The 21,135-nt window shown below is 37.8% G+C and overlaps 1 protein-coding gene across 4 annotated transcripts in view; it reads left to right on the top strand.

Moving 5' to 3' along the window:
- Positions 1-21,135, top strand: part of NR1H4 (nuclear receptor subfamily 1 group H member 4) — a 70,299-nt gene that overhangs the window by 24,498 nt on the left and 24,666 nt on the right. For 2 of the 4 annotated variants that reach the window (XM_045553140.1, XM_045553139.1), the window contains exons 1-2: positions 376-512; positions 6,921-7,286. In XM_045553140.1, the coding sequence (XP_045409096.1) occupies positions 404-512; positions 6,921-7,286 (475 nt within the window). In that variant the 5' untranslated portion in view covers positions 376-403. Of the gene's footprint in view, positions 1-375; positions 513-6,920; positions 7,287-21,135 lie in introns of those variants that run through there. The other 2 variants (XM_045553142.1, XM_045553141.1) reach the window with 1 other exon arrangement.

Here is a 21,135-nt window from a genome sequence, read left to right as displayed (position 1 = left end):
TATAACACTGGATACAAACCCAGGTCAGTTGCCTGCAGACCTCACACTGTTAAGCATCATGCTTTACTGCTTCCTGGTGTTACAAAATTATATCATTCTGCAGCCTTTTGATAAGAACGAATGTCAAGACCTAGAGCATGGTACTTGACCTCCAAATCCATTCTCAGAGGCACTGAGCAGAAATCTACCCTCTAAAAGTTCTCAAGCTGAAAACGTGCTCCAAGAAAATGTTTATCTAAGCGACTGGTTTCCAGCTTACTAGGCAATTTGGCATTGAGCACTTTTCTCATAAACATTTACAAATATTCTGCTCTGTAATGAAGTTAATCAGTAAACCACATAACCTCTGGCCTCTTTTACTCCTCACCTAGTCTCATTTTCAGTTGCTGTGAATAAGCTAAGAATGGTAATGCAGTTTCAGGGATTAGAAAATTCAGTTCAAATTAGTCCTCACCACAGCTACACACCACCAGGATTTCTCACAGGAATGATGAATGCGAAGGCTGCTAAAGGTAGGACACTGGTCACAGATGCTCTTGGACCTGTCTGGTCACGGAGCTTTTGCAACTGGACCGAGGAAATCTGGGGAATTTTTGTTGGACATTATAGCAACAGATCCCTGTCAAACATGGCTCAGTCAGACCCAGAAGACTGGAGTGGGAGGTTGAGATGGAGTGAGTTTTACAGGGTTATAAAAAGATTATCTTCCTGGGATTAAATCTAAGTATGTTTCCCCTAAAATCTGTCATGGGATATCATGTCGAATTAGCACCATTCCTTCAAGTCAAACAGTTCTAACATTGATCCCAATGAACACTTGAAAAAAAACATTTTAATGTACATTTAATGCAGTGTTTTAAAAATGGCAAGTCTCAGATCCCAGTGGATTATGAAACATATTTAGTGGCATGTGACCAGTATTAAAAACTGGAATAGAAGTATCAGAGTGCTCCTCAAAAAGTAAGGATGTTATTTCATGAGAATTTTGTTTGAGTTACATATAGATAAGTGTATACAGAGGTCATGATATAAAATGTATTTCAGACTATGAGTTGTGGTAAAAAAAATGATAAAAAGAGGTTGAGAAACACAAATTTAATGAACTAATTTCACAGCAAGTTTCTCCCAACAGTTTCTATGACAAATCAGATAAGTAAAGAGCTGAGCTTTAGGCTTAGGCTATTTATTTTCTCTGAAATAAAGCACAGATTATAATTAAAACACAGTATAATATAAATACTACTTTAATATTTTTCTCAAAGCAGAAACTTGCCTTTCAAATTTTCAGCAAAAAGAAATTCTAATTCTAATCATTTTTGAAATAATGACAACTGTGAACATATTTTTTGATCATAGACTTGGCAACATACCATTTTGTTTGAAGGTGATGTGTAAAAGTGACTGACACTGTATTTAGAAATGGAAATTAGTTGGAAGGCTGAGGAGAAAATTTACCATTCACTTCAATTTAACAAACATTTACTGTGTATCAGGCATTGTGTTAGGTCCCAGAAGTGAAAAAAAAGGGAATATAATCTAATGTTTTCCCTCACAGAGTTCACAGACTAACCACAAAAATAACAAAAATGTATTGAATGGTTAAATTGTGTCAGGTACTATGCAGTTTACATTCTTTGTCTTAGTTCATCGTTATCCTAACCTCTCACATTGGTATTACATTATTCCAGCTTTGTAAAGGAAGGAACAGAAACTTGAAGAAGTTCAATGTCTTTCCCAAGTTCATAAACCTAGCCAGTGGTGGGTGAACTGAATCCAGATTTGTCTACTCAGTGGGGCGCTTTTAACTAGAATCTCCTACCACCTCAAGTATAGCATGGGAGACAAGCCTATAAACAAATAAAAATGATTGTACATGCTTCCGATAAGTGCTATAGTAGAGGGCGTGGACAGAAGGTAGGAGAGACTAATTGCACCTGGGGGAACTGGGGCAGGCCTCACAGAGGGGGTGATCAGCTGACCAGGCAGGGAGAGGCACAAAGGCCTGGTGCCAGGCACAGCAAAAAACTTCACAAATGAAACTGGGCCATCTAGTCAAGAAACTATGGATTAGGAAATAAAGGAAGGCAGAAAAGGTAATTTTTTCATTCACTTTAATTCAACGAATAATCATTAAACACTTACTATGGTTGGCATCGTGCCAGGGATGAAAGACTGGAGGTGACCTGGACCCATTCTCAGGAGCGTCGGAAACTAACAGTGAGATCTTGGAAAGTGCCATCACTGTTGCATCAACCTGATTCTCGCATTTGGGGGCACAGTGGTTCCTGTCACAAACTCCTTAGAGCAGCACTGTCTAATATGGCAGTCACTAGCCACATAGGGCTATTTAACATTAAATATTAATTATTTAGAATTAAATAAAATTAAAAATTCAGTTCCTCAGGATCATTAGCCACATCTCAAGGGTTCAGTATCAACATGCGGTTAGTGGCCACCACACGGGTAGGTATAGAACTCTTCTATCACCTTTAGAACCTTCTATCACTTCTAGAACCTTCCCTGGGATGGCACTCCTTTAGAGAATCTATTGAAAGCTAGAGAACCTTTATCCAAACGAATTTTGCTTTCTTTTTAGTTATTCTCTCTGCCCTGGAGCCCATCCATGAGTTCCCATTTAAGAGCTCTTCCCTAAGCTCTCATGGAGAATTTCCTGTCATAAAGGAATTCATATTCTTTACTCCTTGACAGACTGATTCCAAAAAAGAGTTCATAAAATCCAAATTTTAATATAGATTTTTCCTTTTAAACTGTGTTAAAATAGAAATAAATTTACCTTTTCAGAAAGCAGACTCTAAAGTTGAACTACTTACCCCTTCACATCTTATTCTGTATCAGAGAATTTTGTATTTGTATTTATTTACTTATTTACTTGTTTGTATCCTAGCCCTTGACATGTATCCCACCACCATCCCCCCAAACACACACACACACACACACACACACACACACGAACAAGAGAAAGGCTAAGTTGTTTGGGAAAAAACATGTCTTTTAATGACATTCAACTCACCGAAACTTTTTCTCAACAACTATATGTTATACTCACAACTACCTTATGAGATAGCAAGGCTGGGTGTTAATAGTCCCATTTTATAAAAGAAATGGAAACAGAAAAAGTTATGCGTTGTTTAAGATCTCATAGTCAGTTAATGGTGGAAGTTGTTCTAGTCCAACCATTTGGAATATGTTGGCTGTGCCGGTTCTTTGGTTGTAAGTTGCCTGATAGTCACCTTTCTACTTGGTGGAGATTTGGTGGGCACACTATGAAATACTAGAAGCAGAAGTGCTTCAAGAACAGGAGTGTTATTTAATATTATTTTGTACTGTTCTCATATTTTTACTGTATTTTATTGTGTTAGCATAATATCTATTTCTGTGAAAGCTTTCCATTTTAATCTAGATGATTCTAGAGATTGATATGACATTGATATTGTTACCTGACTTGAATTGGGACTCCATTGTGTTTTTTGATTATGAAAGTAATTGTTTTGTTTTAAAAATGCTCAGAGATCTTAGAATTGTCATGTGAGGAGAAAAAAAAAACTGTGAATCTCTGTATTATTTCATTCTTGGATTCTATAGGATCCAGATTCTATTGGTCGTTTGACTTGGGAAAGTTGCATAACCTCACTAGACCGGTGACAGAGAGAAACTAGGCTCGAGGGGGAGGGTAAAATCCAGGCGTAAATGAAACTAATGCTTTTAATACTTTTTAGTTATTTTCAATCCTGTTCACTCTAAAAATTTTAGTCATATTTGGTGATAAAATCAATCAAGATTTTGCTTATATTTTATCATTTCTTTTATTTTTTCTGTAATAATTCCATATTTTTACTCTTCCATTTTATAGTCATAAGACAAAGCAACATTTCCAAAATTTTATGCCCATTATATATACTGATTTAATGCCAGTTTTATATGAATAAGTCGGCATGAAAGACAGGAAATTGGTTTTTGTACAGATATTGTGTACTGTGTGCTCTGTCAATCATTTCCTGGGTCAAGCAGAAAGGATTCTTTTCAATAACACATAATATGTATGTACTCCTTTTTGCCGTTTTAGAAAAACCCTGAATCCTAATGTTCATAAACTATTAGTCATGCACTTATGAAGATTAAGACGTAAAGAAGACCTAGAAGATCATGTAGTATAGAGTCTTCTCTTTGCAGGTGAGCAAAAGAAGGTTCAGGTAGGGTAGGTAAGGTATGATTTTTAAATGCCATATACCTAGATTCAGAACCATGACTTGGAGGGACTTAGAGACCTCATCTCTTGGGAAGACTTCCTGAGAGAAGCAATACTTAAAGGGAAATTTAGAGATAAGTGAACATTGGTGAGATGAAGCTCTAGGAGGGAATGGCTGTGTTGAGGAAGGTTCCAGGCTCAGCAATCAGCTCGTGGGAAAAGTCCCAAGGCTGGAAGGAGTGAGGCAGATTCAAGGAACCGAGAAGTTGGAACATGGGAAATGGCTGGAAAAGAAAGCAAGGGTAGGGTTCTGCAGAGCCTTGCAGGCCTAGTTATAGGTTATGTGCAAGCAAAGGTCTTGAAGGGAGTAAGAAACTCAAGTTCAGACTGAGAAGGAAGAGCAAGGCTTTGACTATCATGATTTTGAGGCATCACTTATCTGAAATTATCCCAGAGGGTAGTGATTAAGTGCCTGGGGTTTCAGGTCAGACTCTCAAAGTTCAAATCCCAGCTACTTAGGTAGGTTGAGAGTACAGTTATTTAAGTTCTCTGTGCCTCAGGGTACTCATTCGTAAGTGGGGGATAATAATGTTACCTACCTCATAAGATTTTGTCAGAAATAAATGAGAAGGTGCCTGGCACTAGGAAGAACTATAAAGGTTTTCTGCCCAAAATAGTAACAATAATAATAATAATAATAATAATATCAACTCTTTTGAACACTGTAGTGAGCATTCATTTTACATGTTTACCTGCATAGGTCCCCAATCCCTAATTGCCAATTCCACATTCCAAAAGTGCTGAAAACCAAATGTTTTTCTAAAAGTTTGGCACAAATTCACTTGATGGCAGAACCTGACTGAATGGATGTGAAGCTGATTATGCTCTTTATTTATTCCACTTAGTGTGAATATTCATACATTTCACTGTGGAAAATATTGCTGTGTTTGATTCTGGGTTCTGTCCCAGACTGTGCTGGGAGTGTTATATAATATAAATAGCACTGTATCCTAGTCTAAAATCCAGAAAATTCTTAATTCTGAAACTTGTATGACCCCAAGAGTTTCACATGAGGAGTTATGAATCCATATTATCTCATTCAATCCTCAGAACAATCCTTGATGTAGATATTTTCATCTCAAGCTTGCTGCTATAAAAACTGAAGTTCATCAACGATTTGAGTGATTTGCTCTAAGTCGCACTGTTCATAAGAGATGGAGTTGGAATTTTGATCTAGGGTTGTCTGACAATGCTTTGAAGAATCAGACTTATTGGTATACTCTCCTATTTCTTATTTATGTCTTTTTAGTGTTTTGCATAATTTAAAAATTTCTGTTTCTAAAGAGCCATAGTTTCTGATTCCAGGAAATAGAAACATTGTCATAACCTGATAGTTTTCTAGTACCTAGAGGTTTTATAGATAAGGGGCTTATTTAATAATAATGATAGTGAGAAGAATAATTATTATTCCTATTTTAATCTCAGCTATAATTTATCAAGTACTTTCTGTGTGCTAAACATTTAGCAAAGTGCTTGATATGTAATGCTTACGTCAACCCAATGAGGTAGGTATATTCTCTGTTTTATGATGAGAATATTGTGACTTAAAGATGTTAAGTAAATTGCCAGCTAAACACATATAGTTACAGACCAGGGATTTGAACCCAGGTGGACAGATTCCGGGTGCTGCATTCTTTTTTTTTTTTTAAGCTCCTCTTTTGTTTTATAATGATTAAAATAACACATACACGTGGCAAAAATTACAAACAGTAAAAAGATTGTGCAATCTCCTACCCCAGAAAATAATGCAATAACATCACCTCCCACAGTAACCACCATCTAGTTTCTTTTGTATCATGCAGAAATTTGCCTTGCATACAAACATACACACATATAATGTTTTTAATATACACATTGTTCTACAGTTTACTTTTTAAAAATAGCACCATATAGTAGAAACATTTACACATTAGCACACAGAGATCTAAATCATTGTTTCACATCTACTAAATATTTTAGTGTATGGATATAACAATTTTTCTTAAACAGACTCTTATAGGTGGATATTGAAATGTTTCCAATTTATAGTTCTTACAAAGTTCCTGCAAATGAATATTTTTGCAAAAACACTTGTCCATACATGTTCAACCATATCTCCAAATTTTCTAGCAGTGGAAAATTTATGCTGGGTTAAAGGGTATTTGAGTGTTAAATGCTGTAAGATATTGACAAATTGCCTTCCAAAAATGTTTGTTTTCCCAAAAGTGTATATTATCAAACTTTTGAAGCTTTTGCATTTTTGAGGATGAAAACTGCTATATTGTAATTTAAATTTGAATTTAATTATTGACAAGGGTGAGTGCATTTTTTTATGTTTGTAAAACACCTGTGTTTATATTTCTAAAAACTTTCCATTCATGAACTTTATCTTTTTTCCCATGGGTTATTGAATGTTTTCTTATTGACTTGCAAGAGCTCTTGACACATTAATAATATGAGTTTTTGGTCTGTGTTTTATGCTACAGATATTTTTCTGAGCATGCAATTTGTCATTTAATTCTATAACTATATATGCTGTTAAAATGTTAATTTTTATGTAGTGAAATATTTCAATCTTTTCTTAGAGCCCACACTCCTAACCATAATGCTAAACTGCCTCTCTAATTTCTAGAATGATAGTGTTAATTCTAGTTTTGTTGTCACTTTTCCCCAGGTGTACTAACAGAACAAGTGGCAGGTCCTCTGGGACAGAATCTAGAAGTGGAGCCGTACTCACAATACCACAATGTTCAGTTTCCCCAAGTTCAACCACAGGTTTCCTCCTCATCCTATTATTCCAACCTGGGCTTCTACCCCCAGCAGCCTGAAGAGTGGTACTCTCCGGGAATATATGAACTCAGGCGAATGCCCGCTGAAACTCTCTACCAGGGAGAGACTGAGGTAGCAGAGATACCTGTAGCAAAGAAGCCCCGAATGGGCACGGCAGCAGGGAGAATCAAAGGGGATGAGCTGTGTGTCGTTTGCGGAGACAGAGCGTCTGGATACCATTATAATGCACTCACCTGTGAGGGATGCAAAGGTAAGTCTTTGGCACTTTCCTCCTTGTTAAGGTTTCACTATATTGGTTGTTGAAATCCCTTGAACTAGATTTTTCCCTTTTCACAGGTAACTTCCCATTTTTTCCTCCTGGGTTCCTACCTCCTCACTTTTGTTGGGCCATCATAGATTTCTAAGAAAAGCCCGTTAGAGTATTTAGCTAAGATATGAGTAACCTTTTTCCTATTCACAATTTCACACATAGTCAAAAGGAATTTATTATGAAGTTCAGTTAGTTGTGGGTTTTGCTTATTTTTATTGTTTTTGTTTTAAAGAAAAAAGAAACTGTTGAACTAATCTCTTTGAAAATGAAGATCAAGAAGAGCAAGACTTTATTTAATTAATATTTTAAAACATATTTTCATGCACTTTAGTTAATTGAGAAGGAGGTAGAGGAAGAAAATACACAGAAAGAAAGAAGGAAGTAATAATAGCTTATATTCAATAAATATGTTATTTAGCAGATTCATAGATCTATGATAGATGCTATATGGGAATCATAAAAAATTGTAATCCATTTAGAATGGATAAAACATAACACATGATATATTAAAATGACTCCATGTAAAGTCCTATGTGATTACTCTTCCAACGTGGGCACAGATGGTAAGTTTGTAAAACTTCAGAGGAAAGTACATAGTGGACTAATAGGTTCATCTATTTATCGTTGCTGCCTTTATTCATTTAACAAATATTTCTAGAACACGTACCATGCATTAGGCACTCTGCTGGCTTCAAAAGCTGAATAAGAACTGTCTCTAGAGCAGAATCTGTTGGATAATGTGCCAAATTGGGGTTCCCAGATGCCAATGATTGCTACAAAAATAAACAGAGGACCTAGTCACATAAAAATGACTCAAGGACACTCAAACCTTTGAAAGTTCAAATGATCAGATTGTGTAAAACCATACTTTTGTCAATTCTTAAAAACTGGGTGTGAGAATTGTTAGAATTTTTTAAAATAAGGAAGCATTTATGCACTAACTTTAAAAACTAAAACAGATCTATAAAGAAATTTTTAAAGATCTCATTTACGGCCTTTGAAATGTCCTTAACCTATTTTTGGAGAGTCAAGTTTGTATAAGTAAATGAACTTATAAATTTGTTGAAGGCATAGATTATGTCTCCTCCACCTCTATTACTAACCATTGCACCTAGGACAGTGCCTGGTACATAGTAAATATGGAATAAATGTCTTTTGAATGACATAATGAAAACCCATGTTCATTGCTGGTACTTAGCCAATATGTATAAAACTCTACTTTGTAAAAGCACATTCAAAATTTTTACAATACTTAATTCTTCCCAATTCAAAATAATAAAAAGTAAATACTACCCTTGAACCCCCATATCAAGTGACAGTTTTTTTGAGCCAGCAGAGTTATGGAGATGGAGATCTGCTTGTGTTACAGATTAAGAAAACAAGCAAGCAGGGGGTTGGAATAAGGCGAAAAGGAATTATTAATTTGCTAGAAAAACAAAATAATTTCAAAATGACAAGACTTATAGTTGGATTTAAATAAATAAAAATAAAAGTAGGTCTGAGGGACCGACTGCCAACCTACAGAAAAGGAGAACTAACTTTGTGGTAGCTGTAGTCAAAAAGCGACTGGGGCTTCTACTCTGGAAGGCAATATTAGGACCAAAAGATGAAGCTTATAGAATGGCATATTTGGGGACTTAATTTGAGAACTAATTTTCTGACGTTAACACAAATTGTTCCAACAAAGAGATTGGCTTCCTGCCTCAGGTGATAATGAACTCTTCATTATTACAGGAATTCAGAAAGAAGATAGATGAACAGACTTGAGTCCTCATACAGGAAATTTCTGTGTTCTATGGGAAATTGAATAAGTTGGCTTGAGGTCCTTCCTTAAATCCTCTGAATCTGTAGTACCATCTTTCATAATATTCTAATTATCTCAGGCCCATGTGTCTTGTCTTCTGACCAAGTTTGTAAATTTCATAAATTGAAAAATATCTATAATTTATGTAACCCCTTTTATTACTATGAGTTGATGAAAGAGAAACGTAGACCAGGGTTTCTAAACCTTGACACTATTGACATTTTAGGCTGAATAATTTTTTGTTGTGGGCAATGCTTTGCAAGTATGGTGGATTGTTTAGTGGCATTCCTGGCTTCTACCCACCAGATGCCTGAATTGCCTAGTGGTGACATCCAAAAACGTCTGCAGACATTGCTAAATGTCACCTGGGGTGCAAAATCACCCCAGTTGAGAACCACTGAGAGAGATTATTCAGTTACAAGTACTATTATAATATGGAGTTTCCCAGACTTGAGCTATACATAAAGCTTTCTTGAAGGAAGCTATTTCTTGAGTGCCTATAATGTTGACCTAAATAGCTTTCATCAAATTGCTTGTGCTATTTTTATATAACAAAAGAACAAAAACAAATTTACAAAATTAAAAAACTACAAACAAATAAAATAATAAGGTATATTAGATTATGTGATTTTGTTGCTCAAAATGTTACTAAAGCTCAGGTTCTTTCAAGTTTGGAGTGCCCAGACCACATGTCATGTGAGGCTTCAATTCTCCACTGCTTTTTCTGTCCAAACAATTGATTCATCCAAAGCTTGGTTCCCCCAGTGCTCCATCTGGCCATCCCTGAACTGGCTACATCTTATGCATATTAAGTTTACCTTTGCTATTTTCTCATAGCTCTTGACAAATAAATCATTCTTCTTGCTGTTAATGAGATCATGGGCACAAACAAAAAATGAGGGCAATTAGTCCGAATGTCAGTATAACATGGTCTTAAAGATAATTCAGAGAATGCTATTATTAGTTTTTAAAGACTGTCATAAAATAAGAATGTAAAATTCAATTTAATGTGTGTAAAGGACCTAGAAAAAAGTGTGACATGGAGTCAAAACCTAATAAATGCCTGTTATTATTGTTATGGTCCTAGAATCTATTTACATAGAATGTAGTGGCAATGTGACTATTTTCTGCTTGTATTGATCAATGCTAATGTCCAGCCCATTATCAGATGTTTGGCAAGACACACTTGACATTGATTTAAATTACCAGAAGGCACTTTACTTTGTGTAGACCAGTGCTACTCAAACCGTAGTGCTTGGACCAGCAGTATCAGTGTCACTTAAGAATTTTTGGGAAATATAAATTTGGGGGTTTTACCCCAGACCTACTGAATCAGAATTTCTGAGAATGAGGCCCAAGAATCTGTGATTTAGCAAGCCCTTCATGCTGCCGTAAATAACATCTAAAAGGCACCTGAGGACACTTACCTGGCCAAGCAGCTTGGTTGTGCTTCGTGATTGTGAAACCTGCAGGCTGGGAGCAGGGAATGGGGGAATGCTGCTCTGCATGAGGTCATCAGAGGAACAATTCAACAGATAAAAATGTAGACTAGAAACCAGGACTGGAAAGACACAAAGTCTCACGTAAGTCATGCTTCCTGCTTGGAGAAAGAGAAACAGAAAAGAACACGCATAGTTCATTCTGAAAATCTGACTCAAAACAAAAATCTCAATAGAAATACTTTTGAACCTACAAATTTCAGTGCCAATTGTTAGGTCTGTCTGGATGTTCCCTGGTCCCCTGGTTCCCAGTGTCAAGAATGAATAATGGTACCGCGTCAAGCCAATGACAGAGTGATCACAGACACAGAGCAAATCCCCCACAGTTTATTATAAGAAAGAGAAAGAACCTATATGAAGTGAAAGTGAAGCTACACAAAATGACACAAAGCGAAAATACCTTCCACAGATAATGGACACCCTGTCTTTCATCTGCTCACTAGTTTGTCCTGCCTTTTCCCTGCAGGATTGGTTGCCGTTTCCCGGCCTTTTGGGGTGATTGACATGTTGGGGTTATATAACAGATCACATGACAGGTTACCTAGCAGGTTGGTTGAGTAAGTTTCCCTTTCTACCCATGAGTCTTCTCCAGAATTCTTCACAAGGTTCCACCCATGTTATGCTAATTAGATGGTAATAAGCTCTAGGTCAGTTAAAGGTCACTGGCAACTTCTTACTGTGTATGTTCCCACCAGGGAACAGTTCCCATCTGAAATTTGGTTCCTAGAACAATTCGGTTCCCACTCTCTGCCCTTAGTCACTTCCTTGCCAGCTGTTTACCCTGCACCAGACCTAATACCAATGACAAGCTAATTCTTATGGCAGGCGTTCCACATTCTCTCAGGTCTTCACAGAAACTGGGGAAAGTAGGTATTATTGGGACTGCTTTATAGATGAGGAATAAGCATATCATTTCAAAAAGAAGCTCAGATTTAGAGAGGCCAGTGCCAATAGCTGACGTGATATATTTACTATACTTCAGTAGTAAACAATTCTCATACCTTATGCCCATTTTATTTTATTTTTATTTATTTTTTTGACACAGGGTCTCACTTAGTGGCCCAGGCTGGAGTTCAGTGGCACAATCATAGCTTACTGTAGCCTTGAACTCCTGGGCCCAAGTCATCCTCTTGCTTCAGCCTCTTAAGTAGCTGATACTATAGGCATGTGCCTTAAAAAAAAAAAATTTGTAGAGACAGGGTCTCGCTATCTTACCCAGGCTGGTCTCGAACTCCTGGCCTCAAGCGATCCTTCTGCCTGAGCCTCCAAAACTGCTGGGCTTACATGTGTGAGCCACTTCACTTGGCCTTTTGTTTTTCTAAATTTAAGATTGACACGTAATAACTGTACATGTTTATGGTGTACAACATGTTTTGATACATGTGTACATTGTATAATGATCGAATCAGGATGATTAGCATACTTATTACTTTAAACACTTATCATTTCTTTATGATTAGAATATTCAAAAACTCTAGCTATTTTGAAATGTACAATACATTATTGTTAACTCTAGTCATCCTACTCTGCAGTGGAACATCAGAACTTACTTCTCCTATCTAAGTGTAATTTTGTACCGATTGACCAGTTTCTCCCTGTCCCCACCTTCCCCTTCCCCTTATCCTCTCCTAACCTCTATTTTACCCTCTACTTTTATGAGAACAACTTTTCAGATTCCACATGAGTGAGATCATGTAGTATTTATCTTCCTGTGCTTGGCTTATTTCACTTAACATAGTGCCCTTCAGGTTCTTCCATGTTGTCACAAATGGCAGAATTTCATTTTTTGTTATGGCCAAATAGTATTTCACTATGCATATATACCACATTTTCTTTATCCATTCATCCACGATGAACATGTAGGTTGATTCCATATCTTGGTTATTGTAAATAGTGCAGCCATAAACATAAGAGTGCAGATATCTCTTTGATATACTTATTTCATTTCTTTTGGCTATATAACCAGTAGTGAGCTTGCTGTATCATTCTGTAGTTCTATTTTTAATTTTTTGAGGAAAATTTACACTGTTTTTCATAATGGCTGTGCTAATTTACAATCCCACCAGCAGTATGTAAGGGTTCCCTTTTCTCTATATCCTTCCCAACATTTGCTTTCTTTTGTTTTTTTTTTTGATAGTAGCCATTCTAAATGGAGTAAAGTGATGTTCATTGTAGTGTCGATTTATATTTCCCTGATGATTAGCAATGTTGAGCGCCTTATGCCCATTTTATAGAAGAGGAAACTGAAGCACAAGAAGTTAATCAACTTACCCAAGGCTTCCCAGTTTATAAGGGGATGGAGCTTCAAAACTACAGTTCATAAATCTAACTCCAGTGTCTGTATGATTGACCACTAGGCCACAATGCCTTTTATTGCCTGCTAAGTGATCATTCTACTCTTGAGTTATTTGCTCAAGGCTAATATTGACTAACTCACTGGCTAAAAGAAGAAAATCAAGTGCTCCATTTAGGTACTAAGGTATTGGTATTATCTAAGCCAAAGGAATAAACCCGTAAGGTCAGTAACCTTGGATGGCTCACCTCCTTAGAAGTGAACTATTTAGTGAAACTAGGTCCTCCTGAGAAGAATTCTGGTGCATGGCAGAGTGAGTAGAGTGAGGCCAGTGGGCCAAGGACAACCCAACCTTAAAGGCAGGCAGGGGAGGAGAAGCCCATAAGGGATACAGAATAGAAGCAGTCAGAGATATGAGGCTATCTGCACCAGAAGTGCAGGATCACAGGAGACAGGGAGACAGAGAAAGTAGTCAAAACAGAACTGATCTTTGGGGAAATTTAGGAAGAAGAAGCTGGATTTAGTCATAAATACATTTTTAAGAGCAGAGAAAGCCAGAGTTTTTTTATTGATTTTGATTTGAGACTTCACCTCCATGGTGTCAGCAAAAGGACAAGCATGCAAGGGAGGGGACGAAATGGAGCCAGGCAGGGCCCATGTTCTACACCAGAGGTTGGCACTTTTTTCTCTGTAAAGAGCCAGAGTGTAAATAGTTTAGGCTTTGCACCATAGCAGCCTCTGTTGCAACTGCTCAACTCTGCAACTGTATAGTGCAAATGCAGCCACACACCAGATGGGCTTTACTTGCAAAATAACTTTCCTTTCCTTTACTTACAAAAATAGTCAGGAAAATAAAAAACAGGCAGTGGGCTGGCTGTAGTTTTCTGACCCTGTTCTCAAGCAAATACTCTTGAGGGTCCACAGACAGATTAACTGGAAGCTTGTGTAGTGAGTGAGCACAACACTCAACCCACAGCCCGTATGTGCAAGAAATGCAACCTTATTTTATATAATTGAACTTAATTCAGTCTCAAGCCCTGGTGGAAACTTTGTTTTGTTCAATTCAGCATGATTCCACTCACCACTGCAACACTCTTTCTGGGGTTTTGTTTAAGTATTAATACCAGGATTAATATAATGTTGTGGAGAGATTGGGTACTGGGTAGGGCTCTGGTCCCCACAGCTGCCGACACAGGCTGGCATCTGTTGGGGTGTTGTCCTATCTGGTCTTCAGACACCAGTGGGAAAGGTCTCCGTGGCACCTGAGCACACTCCTGGCCCCGTCTGTCTGCTTCATTCTGCTCAGATGTATGGGTCCCTGATGTTGCTCCAGCCTTGCACTGGAACACCTGGCTGCCCAGAGAAACCACACAGCCATTCCATCTGCTCTACTCCATGCTGGATGCAGGGAACCCTGAGAGCCTCCCCAGCTCTACCCAGGAAAGGGCATAGGAATCCCTCTGTTCTAGGATCCCAAATAATGTGGAGTTTCTATTGCATCTTGGCCCACCCATCCTAGAATTCAGTCTGGGCAGAGGGATATGCCAGGGATGGAGGACCCTTCTTAAGTGCCCAACATGGCTTAGCTCTATTGGGTTACTCTTTAATTGTCTGCTGCCTCCCAACTTGAAATTTTGTCTAGTCTTTGGGATTTGGAAGTTCAGGCTTTGGTCAGCCAATAAATAATAGGCTCCTTTGTGCACTTTACATGTTCTCTCAAGAAAACAAATGAAAATTGTCTTAGCATAGTGAATGGAGAAAGGGGAAGGGGCTGTGAGGATAACCAGAGGAGCACAGAGTAGGGTAGAGCACAGAGTAGGGTAGAGCGCATGTGAAAGAACCGGTGCCCCATGCCTAGCTGATCTTGTGAGAGCTGCTCAGCCAACTTTGTCCCCCACCCACCCCCATCTCTTGGATATCTGTGCTCAGCAGATGCAAAGCAATTTCACTCTGTAACTTTCCATCAAAGTGAGCTCAGGCTTTGGGGTCTGACAAGCACATGTTGAATCTAGGCTGTATACTTCTTGGCTGAATAAGCAAGTTACTTAATATTTATCAGTTAGAGTTCGGTGAAATGAAACAGAAACCAACATTTCAAGCAGAAAGGAATTAATGCAGAAATTGGAAGAGTCAGAGTAACAGGTTCTGTCCAAGCATCCAGGAGATATGCTCAATACCACAATGCAGAACTGGCCTGCCAGGGTAGTTACTATTCTGCGGCAATCAAGAAAAGAGGGACTCAAGAGGCCACCACAAAACCATTGGCTCCAGGAAGACACCATCTCAGCTGCCATCTATGCTTCAGGAAGCTGCCTTCACTGCCATTACTGGCTCCAGAAACATGGCTTTCCTGCTAAATCTGCACCTACAAATGATGAATGCCCTGCATGCTGCCTCTCAATGCCTTCAAAGCTAGCAAGTGGAAGCCCAAATGCTGCCACAGCAAACCTCCACCATCTGCTTACCAGTAGAAAATACAGAAACCACAGAGGCACAGCTCTAGCCTCATTTCCCCTTTCCAAATGTCTTACAAGGGCATCGCTACAGCAAAGTTTAAATCACATCTACCATGCTAGCTGCAAGGGAGTCGGGGAAAGGTTGTGTTCTACTTTCCTGCCTCTGTGGTATATGATGTGCACTAGATTAGAAGGAGGGCGCAGTGGATATAAAGCCCGCCAATCCTTAGTCTATGCAATACTTTCCTTCTCTGAGCCTCAAATCTGCAAAATGGGGATATTATCTATTTCACAGGGTGTTTATGAGGATTAAATAAGATTATTATATGTAAAGATCTTGCCAGCTCTTTTGCTTTAGGGATTCACTGCAGATCTGTCAGACCTGTGATATTTAAAATAAATAAACAAACACAAAGCAAGAGAAGTTTTCAAAAGACTTAGAAACAAAACAAAGAACATTGTTAAGTTTCCTGATTTTATTGTTCTCTATATCTGGTTCCATTCGAAATATTTTAATTTGTCTGAGTGTTTTATTTGTCATAAACATTTACAGCATCAATGAGAGAAATTGTAGTTTTCAATTTTTTAAGGTAATAACCGCAGAACAGAAGCATAATGTAGAGTGACAATGACTGCCATTTGCTTGGCATTAGATTAAATCTAGAGCTTTCTTTCCTCTTCAGTTATCAGTGCAGCATATGGAAATGTGCTAATGTATGAATGAATTTTGATTCAAACCTCAAACCCCCACCAACAAAACCGATCTGCTTCTAACTGAAAATTTCAAATGGCCGCATGTCCAAATAGGTCAGTGTCTGTCACATTCATTTCAGTGCCAGGAGAGTCTACACATATCAGAGAGAGAATGCTAGAATTCTTAAAAGGCACTGTCTGAGGAAATGGAAATGTCCTTTTGAATATATTTTTAAATAAGATAGTGAACCAGCATTAGACTTAGCTCTGAAGTTTTAGAAAGGCTTCCAAAATTATTGAAACTATTCTTGTATAGAACAGATAGAATGTTTCTAAAGGATCCTTTGTTTATGGACATTTGAAAAACCTGAGGAGCCCTGACCCACAGATAAACTTATTGAAATCCTATTGGAGATCAAGGGAGGTCTGATTTTTATAAAATTTAATAATGATCCTAATGAACTCTGTAGGTCAAGTTATCTTAGAGAATGATGCAAGGTGGGGTTCCAAACTATTTCACTGCATTGGAAGCCTTTTGTAATAAGTGGTATAAAAATGGTGGGAAGAGTGGGACTCTGAAGACAGACAATTTAGATTCCAATCTCAGCTGATTCTCTTCCTAGCTGTCTTAAGTTACCTAACCTCTCTGAGCTTTAAACTCCTCACCTGTGAAATGAGGATAATAATGAAGAGGAGGAGGAGGAGGAGATGATAATGGTGGCGATAATAATGATGGTGACCATGACCTTTAACCTATAACAAGTGATTACTGTGTGCAGGCTTTATATGTGATAATTCATTTAATCTTCAGGACAATCCTTTGAGATAGGTAACTATTTGTTGTCATGAGGATTAAATAAGGTAATGTGTGTAAAGCAATTAACACAGTTCTGCCCGATGATAAATGCTCAATAAATCTCTGCTATTATTGTTATTATCAGTGGGCTGTTGTGAAGAAAAAGAAAATGAGACATTGCTTTTAAAACATGTAGCTCTGTACTTGGCACACTTGAGTGCTCAATAAGCATCAACTATTTTTATTTTTTAAATGAATTTTTATTTTATTATTGTTATAATTATAACAATTTGGGTCATACATTGTCTTCTAAGCCCTCCCTCTTCCTGATAATTAATTAATTAATTCAATTCTTTATTCAGCAAATATTATTAAGTACCCACTTATATGTCAGGCACTATTCTAAGCATAGGAGGTACAGTGGTGGCAAAACTGACAAAATTCTTGCCCTTATAGCTGCCATTTTACAGCAAAAGCAAGAAAACAGTTTATATAACTGAACTAAAACAGACAAAAAGAAAAAATAGTGAGGCAAACAAAAAAAAAAAAGATTAAAAAATAAAATTGATCAAATAATATCTAAAAGAATATACAGAAAAATAAAATAGTAAAAGGATGATTTCCAGTAGGTGTGAATTGATATTTCAAATAAATATATAAGCGATGAGGCAAGACAAACCTAAGATGATAAAAACTTGATTTAAGCAAGAAAAAAATGTGTAAAGCAAATATATTAGCAATATGTAAGTGATGACTAAAAGAAACTTTCTAAAGTATAAATTATTGAATGAGAAGAGCGAGAAAAAAATGAAAATAAGCATTTAAGCAGCAGTCTAGAGGGTAAGGGTTTAACCTCACAGAGCAAACTAATTCACCTGGGCTCAGGCAGCTACAAGCAGGCAGTAGGCACCTCCCGTGGCTGGAATTCACCTACTGTGAGACTCATCCCATTCCTAGGCTCTGGGAAAGTTCTCCAAACCTCTTTCCAGCTAAGCTGCCTCTGCTTCCCTCAATTCTAAAAGCATTGACCTCTGCCTCCAACATCTTTGAGATGATCTAGTATAACCCTTTCAACAAGGAATTGAAAACAAAAGCCCTATGCAAGAGTTAACTTTATTTAGAGGTAGAAAACTTCAGCTTTGTTCCCAGCAAGTGAACATAAAATATGATTACTCTCTTGCAGTGGGAAAGAAAATGAAAAAGCAATAGAAAAAAGAACAAAGTATACATGAATAATTGGATAAATTATCCTTTTACCTTAACGTTTCTATAATTACTGCAAAATACTCATTTATGAACTCAAACTGAGGAAGGTAACAAGCTTCTCTTATGGTCTGGGCAATTATCATGCTGTATGAGACCTGAAGAGATTAATGTCTCAAGACAATTTTTAAGAATGTAAACTCTTACTGACAGGACAGTATAATGTAGCGGTTAAAAGAATAGAGTCTGAACTAAGCCTATCAGGGTTCAAATCTGGGCTTTACAATTTACTGTCTGTGGGACCTTGAGCAAATTCACCTCTGTGTAGCTCAGTCTCCTCTGCCTCATTGGATTGCTACGAATAGGAAATGAATTGCCATTTGCAAAGGGTTTAGAACAGGGCCTGGCACGAAATAAGTGCAATGTAAGCTGAGACAGACCTAAAAGCTGTTTCTGTTTAGGTCTTATTAGATGTAAAGATCTCTAGTTACTCAGCTCTGTGTGTTTGTTGCTATTTAAAAAACTTGGAGACTTTTAATGTTTTAAAATATCAACCAATATTTTATTGGTTTCAAAGTAATGGGTGGCTTCCTGCCAGTGACTACCAGCATCAGTCACTGGAGTCTGGCACATGCATGTGCATGCACACATATGAGTGTATGACTTGGGAACAAGGTGGAGTATATGGGTTCCACCTGTATAAAGAAGCAGAAAAGCAGAGTGTGCAAAATTCTGCAAAATTGAGGGATTCATATAAAAGTATCATTGTATAGCCATTCATCTGCCACCCCAGGGATTTCCCCTGGTGCTACACATTCCTCAGATGGCGATGCCAACTCTTCCTCTACTCATTTTTCATTACCAGGAAGGCTCTGTTCCTCAGTGAATTTCCTTTCCATTCATTTTCAAATGACTTTTCTGTATGAGCATTGTTGAATATCTACAAGAAAGAGCAAGATAGAGGCAAAGGTATATGTGTATGGATACATTTGCATAAGTATAAATACAGTATATGTACCCATATTTAAATGATATAATGATATTATTGTGTTGCCATCTCAGAGTGAAAGCTAATTAATTCAGCTATTGAGATGATAATGATTTCTTTTTCAGTTAGTACCAGAGTGAAGAAAAAAAAAAACCTACAGAATTGTTCTACGTACTGTTCCTTTGACTCATCGTGGAATAAGGAGTTTTATTCTGTTAACTATTGAGCTGTCTATCAGTATCTATGACAGTTTTAGAGAATCATTCCTGGGTGGGGCTAAAGATTAGTAAAAGACCAACTCACATGGGCCGAATTGGTCATTGAGGTCATGGTTTGGTGCCAGGAAAAAAAAAATGCTCTTTTTGCTTTTAGTCTCTTTTAAAATGCATGCTTTGCTATTTGCACTCTCAATATCAACACTGATCTGAAGCACAAAGTCTTTTTTTAGACTTTATTTCGTTGGATTTGACATTTAGGAAAATGTTAGGATCTTTCCTATTGAAATTTACACCGGCTGGCAAATTCACAAGAAAGTCCATGACTTTGTTAACCTTGACATCTCTAACTTTTCCTTCAGCCTCTGTTTTCGTATTTAGTTAGTTACCAAGACCTGATGTTCAGTTTCCTTCTTTCTATTCTCTCCCAGGGTAGTTCAGGCATTGATCACCTCTTAGCTGTGTATGGTAATAGTCTCTTGTCTCTAGCCTCCAATCTCCCTGTTTTACCTTTCTTCACCTTGCTCCAAGGAGTCTTCCCAACATACAGGTTAGGTCATACCCTCTTCTGTCAAAACCCTTCAACAGCTTCTCTCTTTCCACATGGTAAAGACTCAACTTCTTTGGCATTCAAGGGCATTTAATCACATACTGTTTCTGCTACAACCCCTTACACATCTCCCACTAATTCTCCCCACACTGTACCCTCCAGCCAACAAGGATTATCCCCTCCTGCCTTGCAGCTTCCATGACACCTTGCCCTTGCTCATTCCCAGGATGTCTTTCCTTCCTCATGGTCCATGTTTCAAAAACCCTACTTATTCCCCAATGTCTACTTCCTTCATGGAGCCTTCCCTGATTTCCCCCTACTCAGAATTAGTCAGGATTACTTCCAACCCATATGTCCTTTTCCTCAGGACATCTGACTTCTAACTGTTAGGAAGTTGTCATATTATATTTACCTTATTAGAAAAAATTTTTAATTGCCTTCTGCTGGAAAATTGTCATAATAAATACACAAATCTCCATGCCTGCCCCTTAAGTGTGGCACAACCTTTACAAACATATGGTGTGGCCCTGAAATAATCACTTTCATGTCTACATTCCAACGATGTATTACTTATTTAGCCATCTTGTCATTCATCTCTTTTTTTTTTTTTTTTTTTTTTTGAGACAGAGTGTCACTTTGTTGCCCTGGCTAGAGTGAGTGCCATGGCGTCAGCCTAGCTCACAGCAACCTCAAACTCCTGAGCTTAAGCGATCCTACTGCCTCAGCCTTCCGAGTAGCTGGGACTACAGGCATGCGCCACCATGCCCGGCTAATTTTTTCTATATATATTTTAGTTGGCCAGATAATTTCTTTCTATTTTTAGTAGAGACGAGGTCTCGCTCAGGCTGGTCTCGAACTCCTGACCTCGAGCGATCCACCCGCCTCGGCCTCCCAGAGTGCTAGGATTACAGGCATGAGCCACTGCGCCCGGGCCGTCATTCATCTCTTGTATTATGCTGAGAATTTACTTTGTCTTCCCACTAAGTTGGAAGCTCTGAGAATAAGGAATGTCTTATTCATCCCAATATCTCCCAGGCCAGAGAATGCAGCTCTCAGATAGTAGGTACTTAATATTAAGTTATTCTACTCTCTTGTGACCCAAGGGAGGCAATTGTAATACAGTGGTTAAAACTAAAAGCTTTAGTGCTTGACTGCCTGGCTTTGAAACTTCCTAGCCCACTCATTAACCATGTGATCATGGCCAAAGTTCTTAACCTCTCTCTACATTTTTCTTCACCTATAATATGGGGACATATAATACTATCTTCATTTTAAAATTGATACGATTATTA

The sequence above is a fragment of the Lemur catta genome, chromosome 6 (genome assembly GCF_020740605.2).
Source record: "Lemur catta isolate mLemCat1 chromosome 6, mLemCat1.pri, whole genome shotgun sequence".
NCBI lineage: Eukaryota > Metazoa > Chordata > Mammalia > Primates > Lemuridae > Lemur > Lemur catta.
Note: the sequence above shows the minus strand (reverse complement) of the source record. Positions and strands in the feature narration are given on the sequence as shown.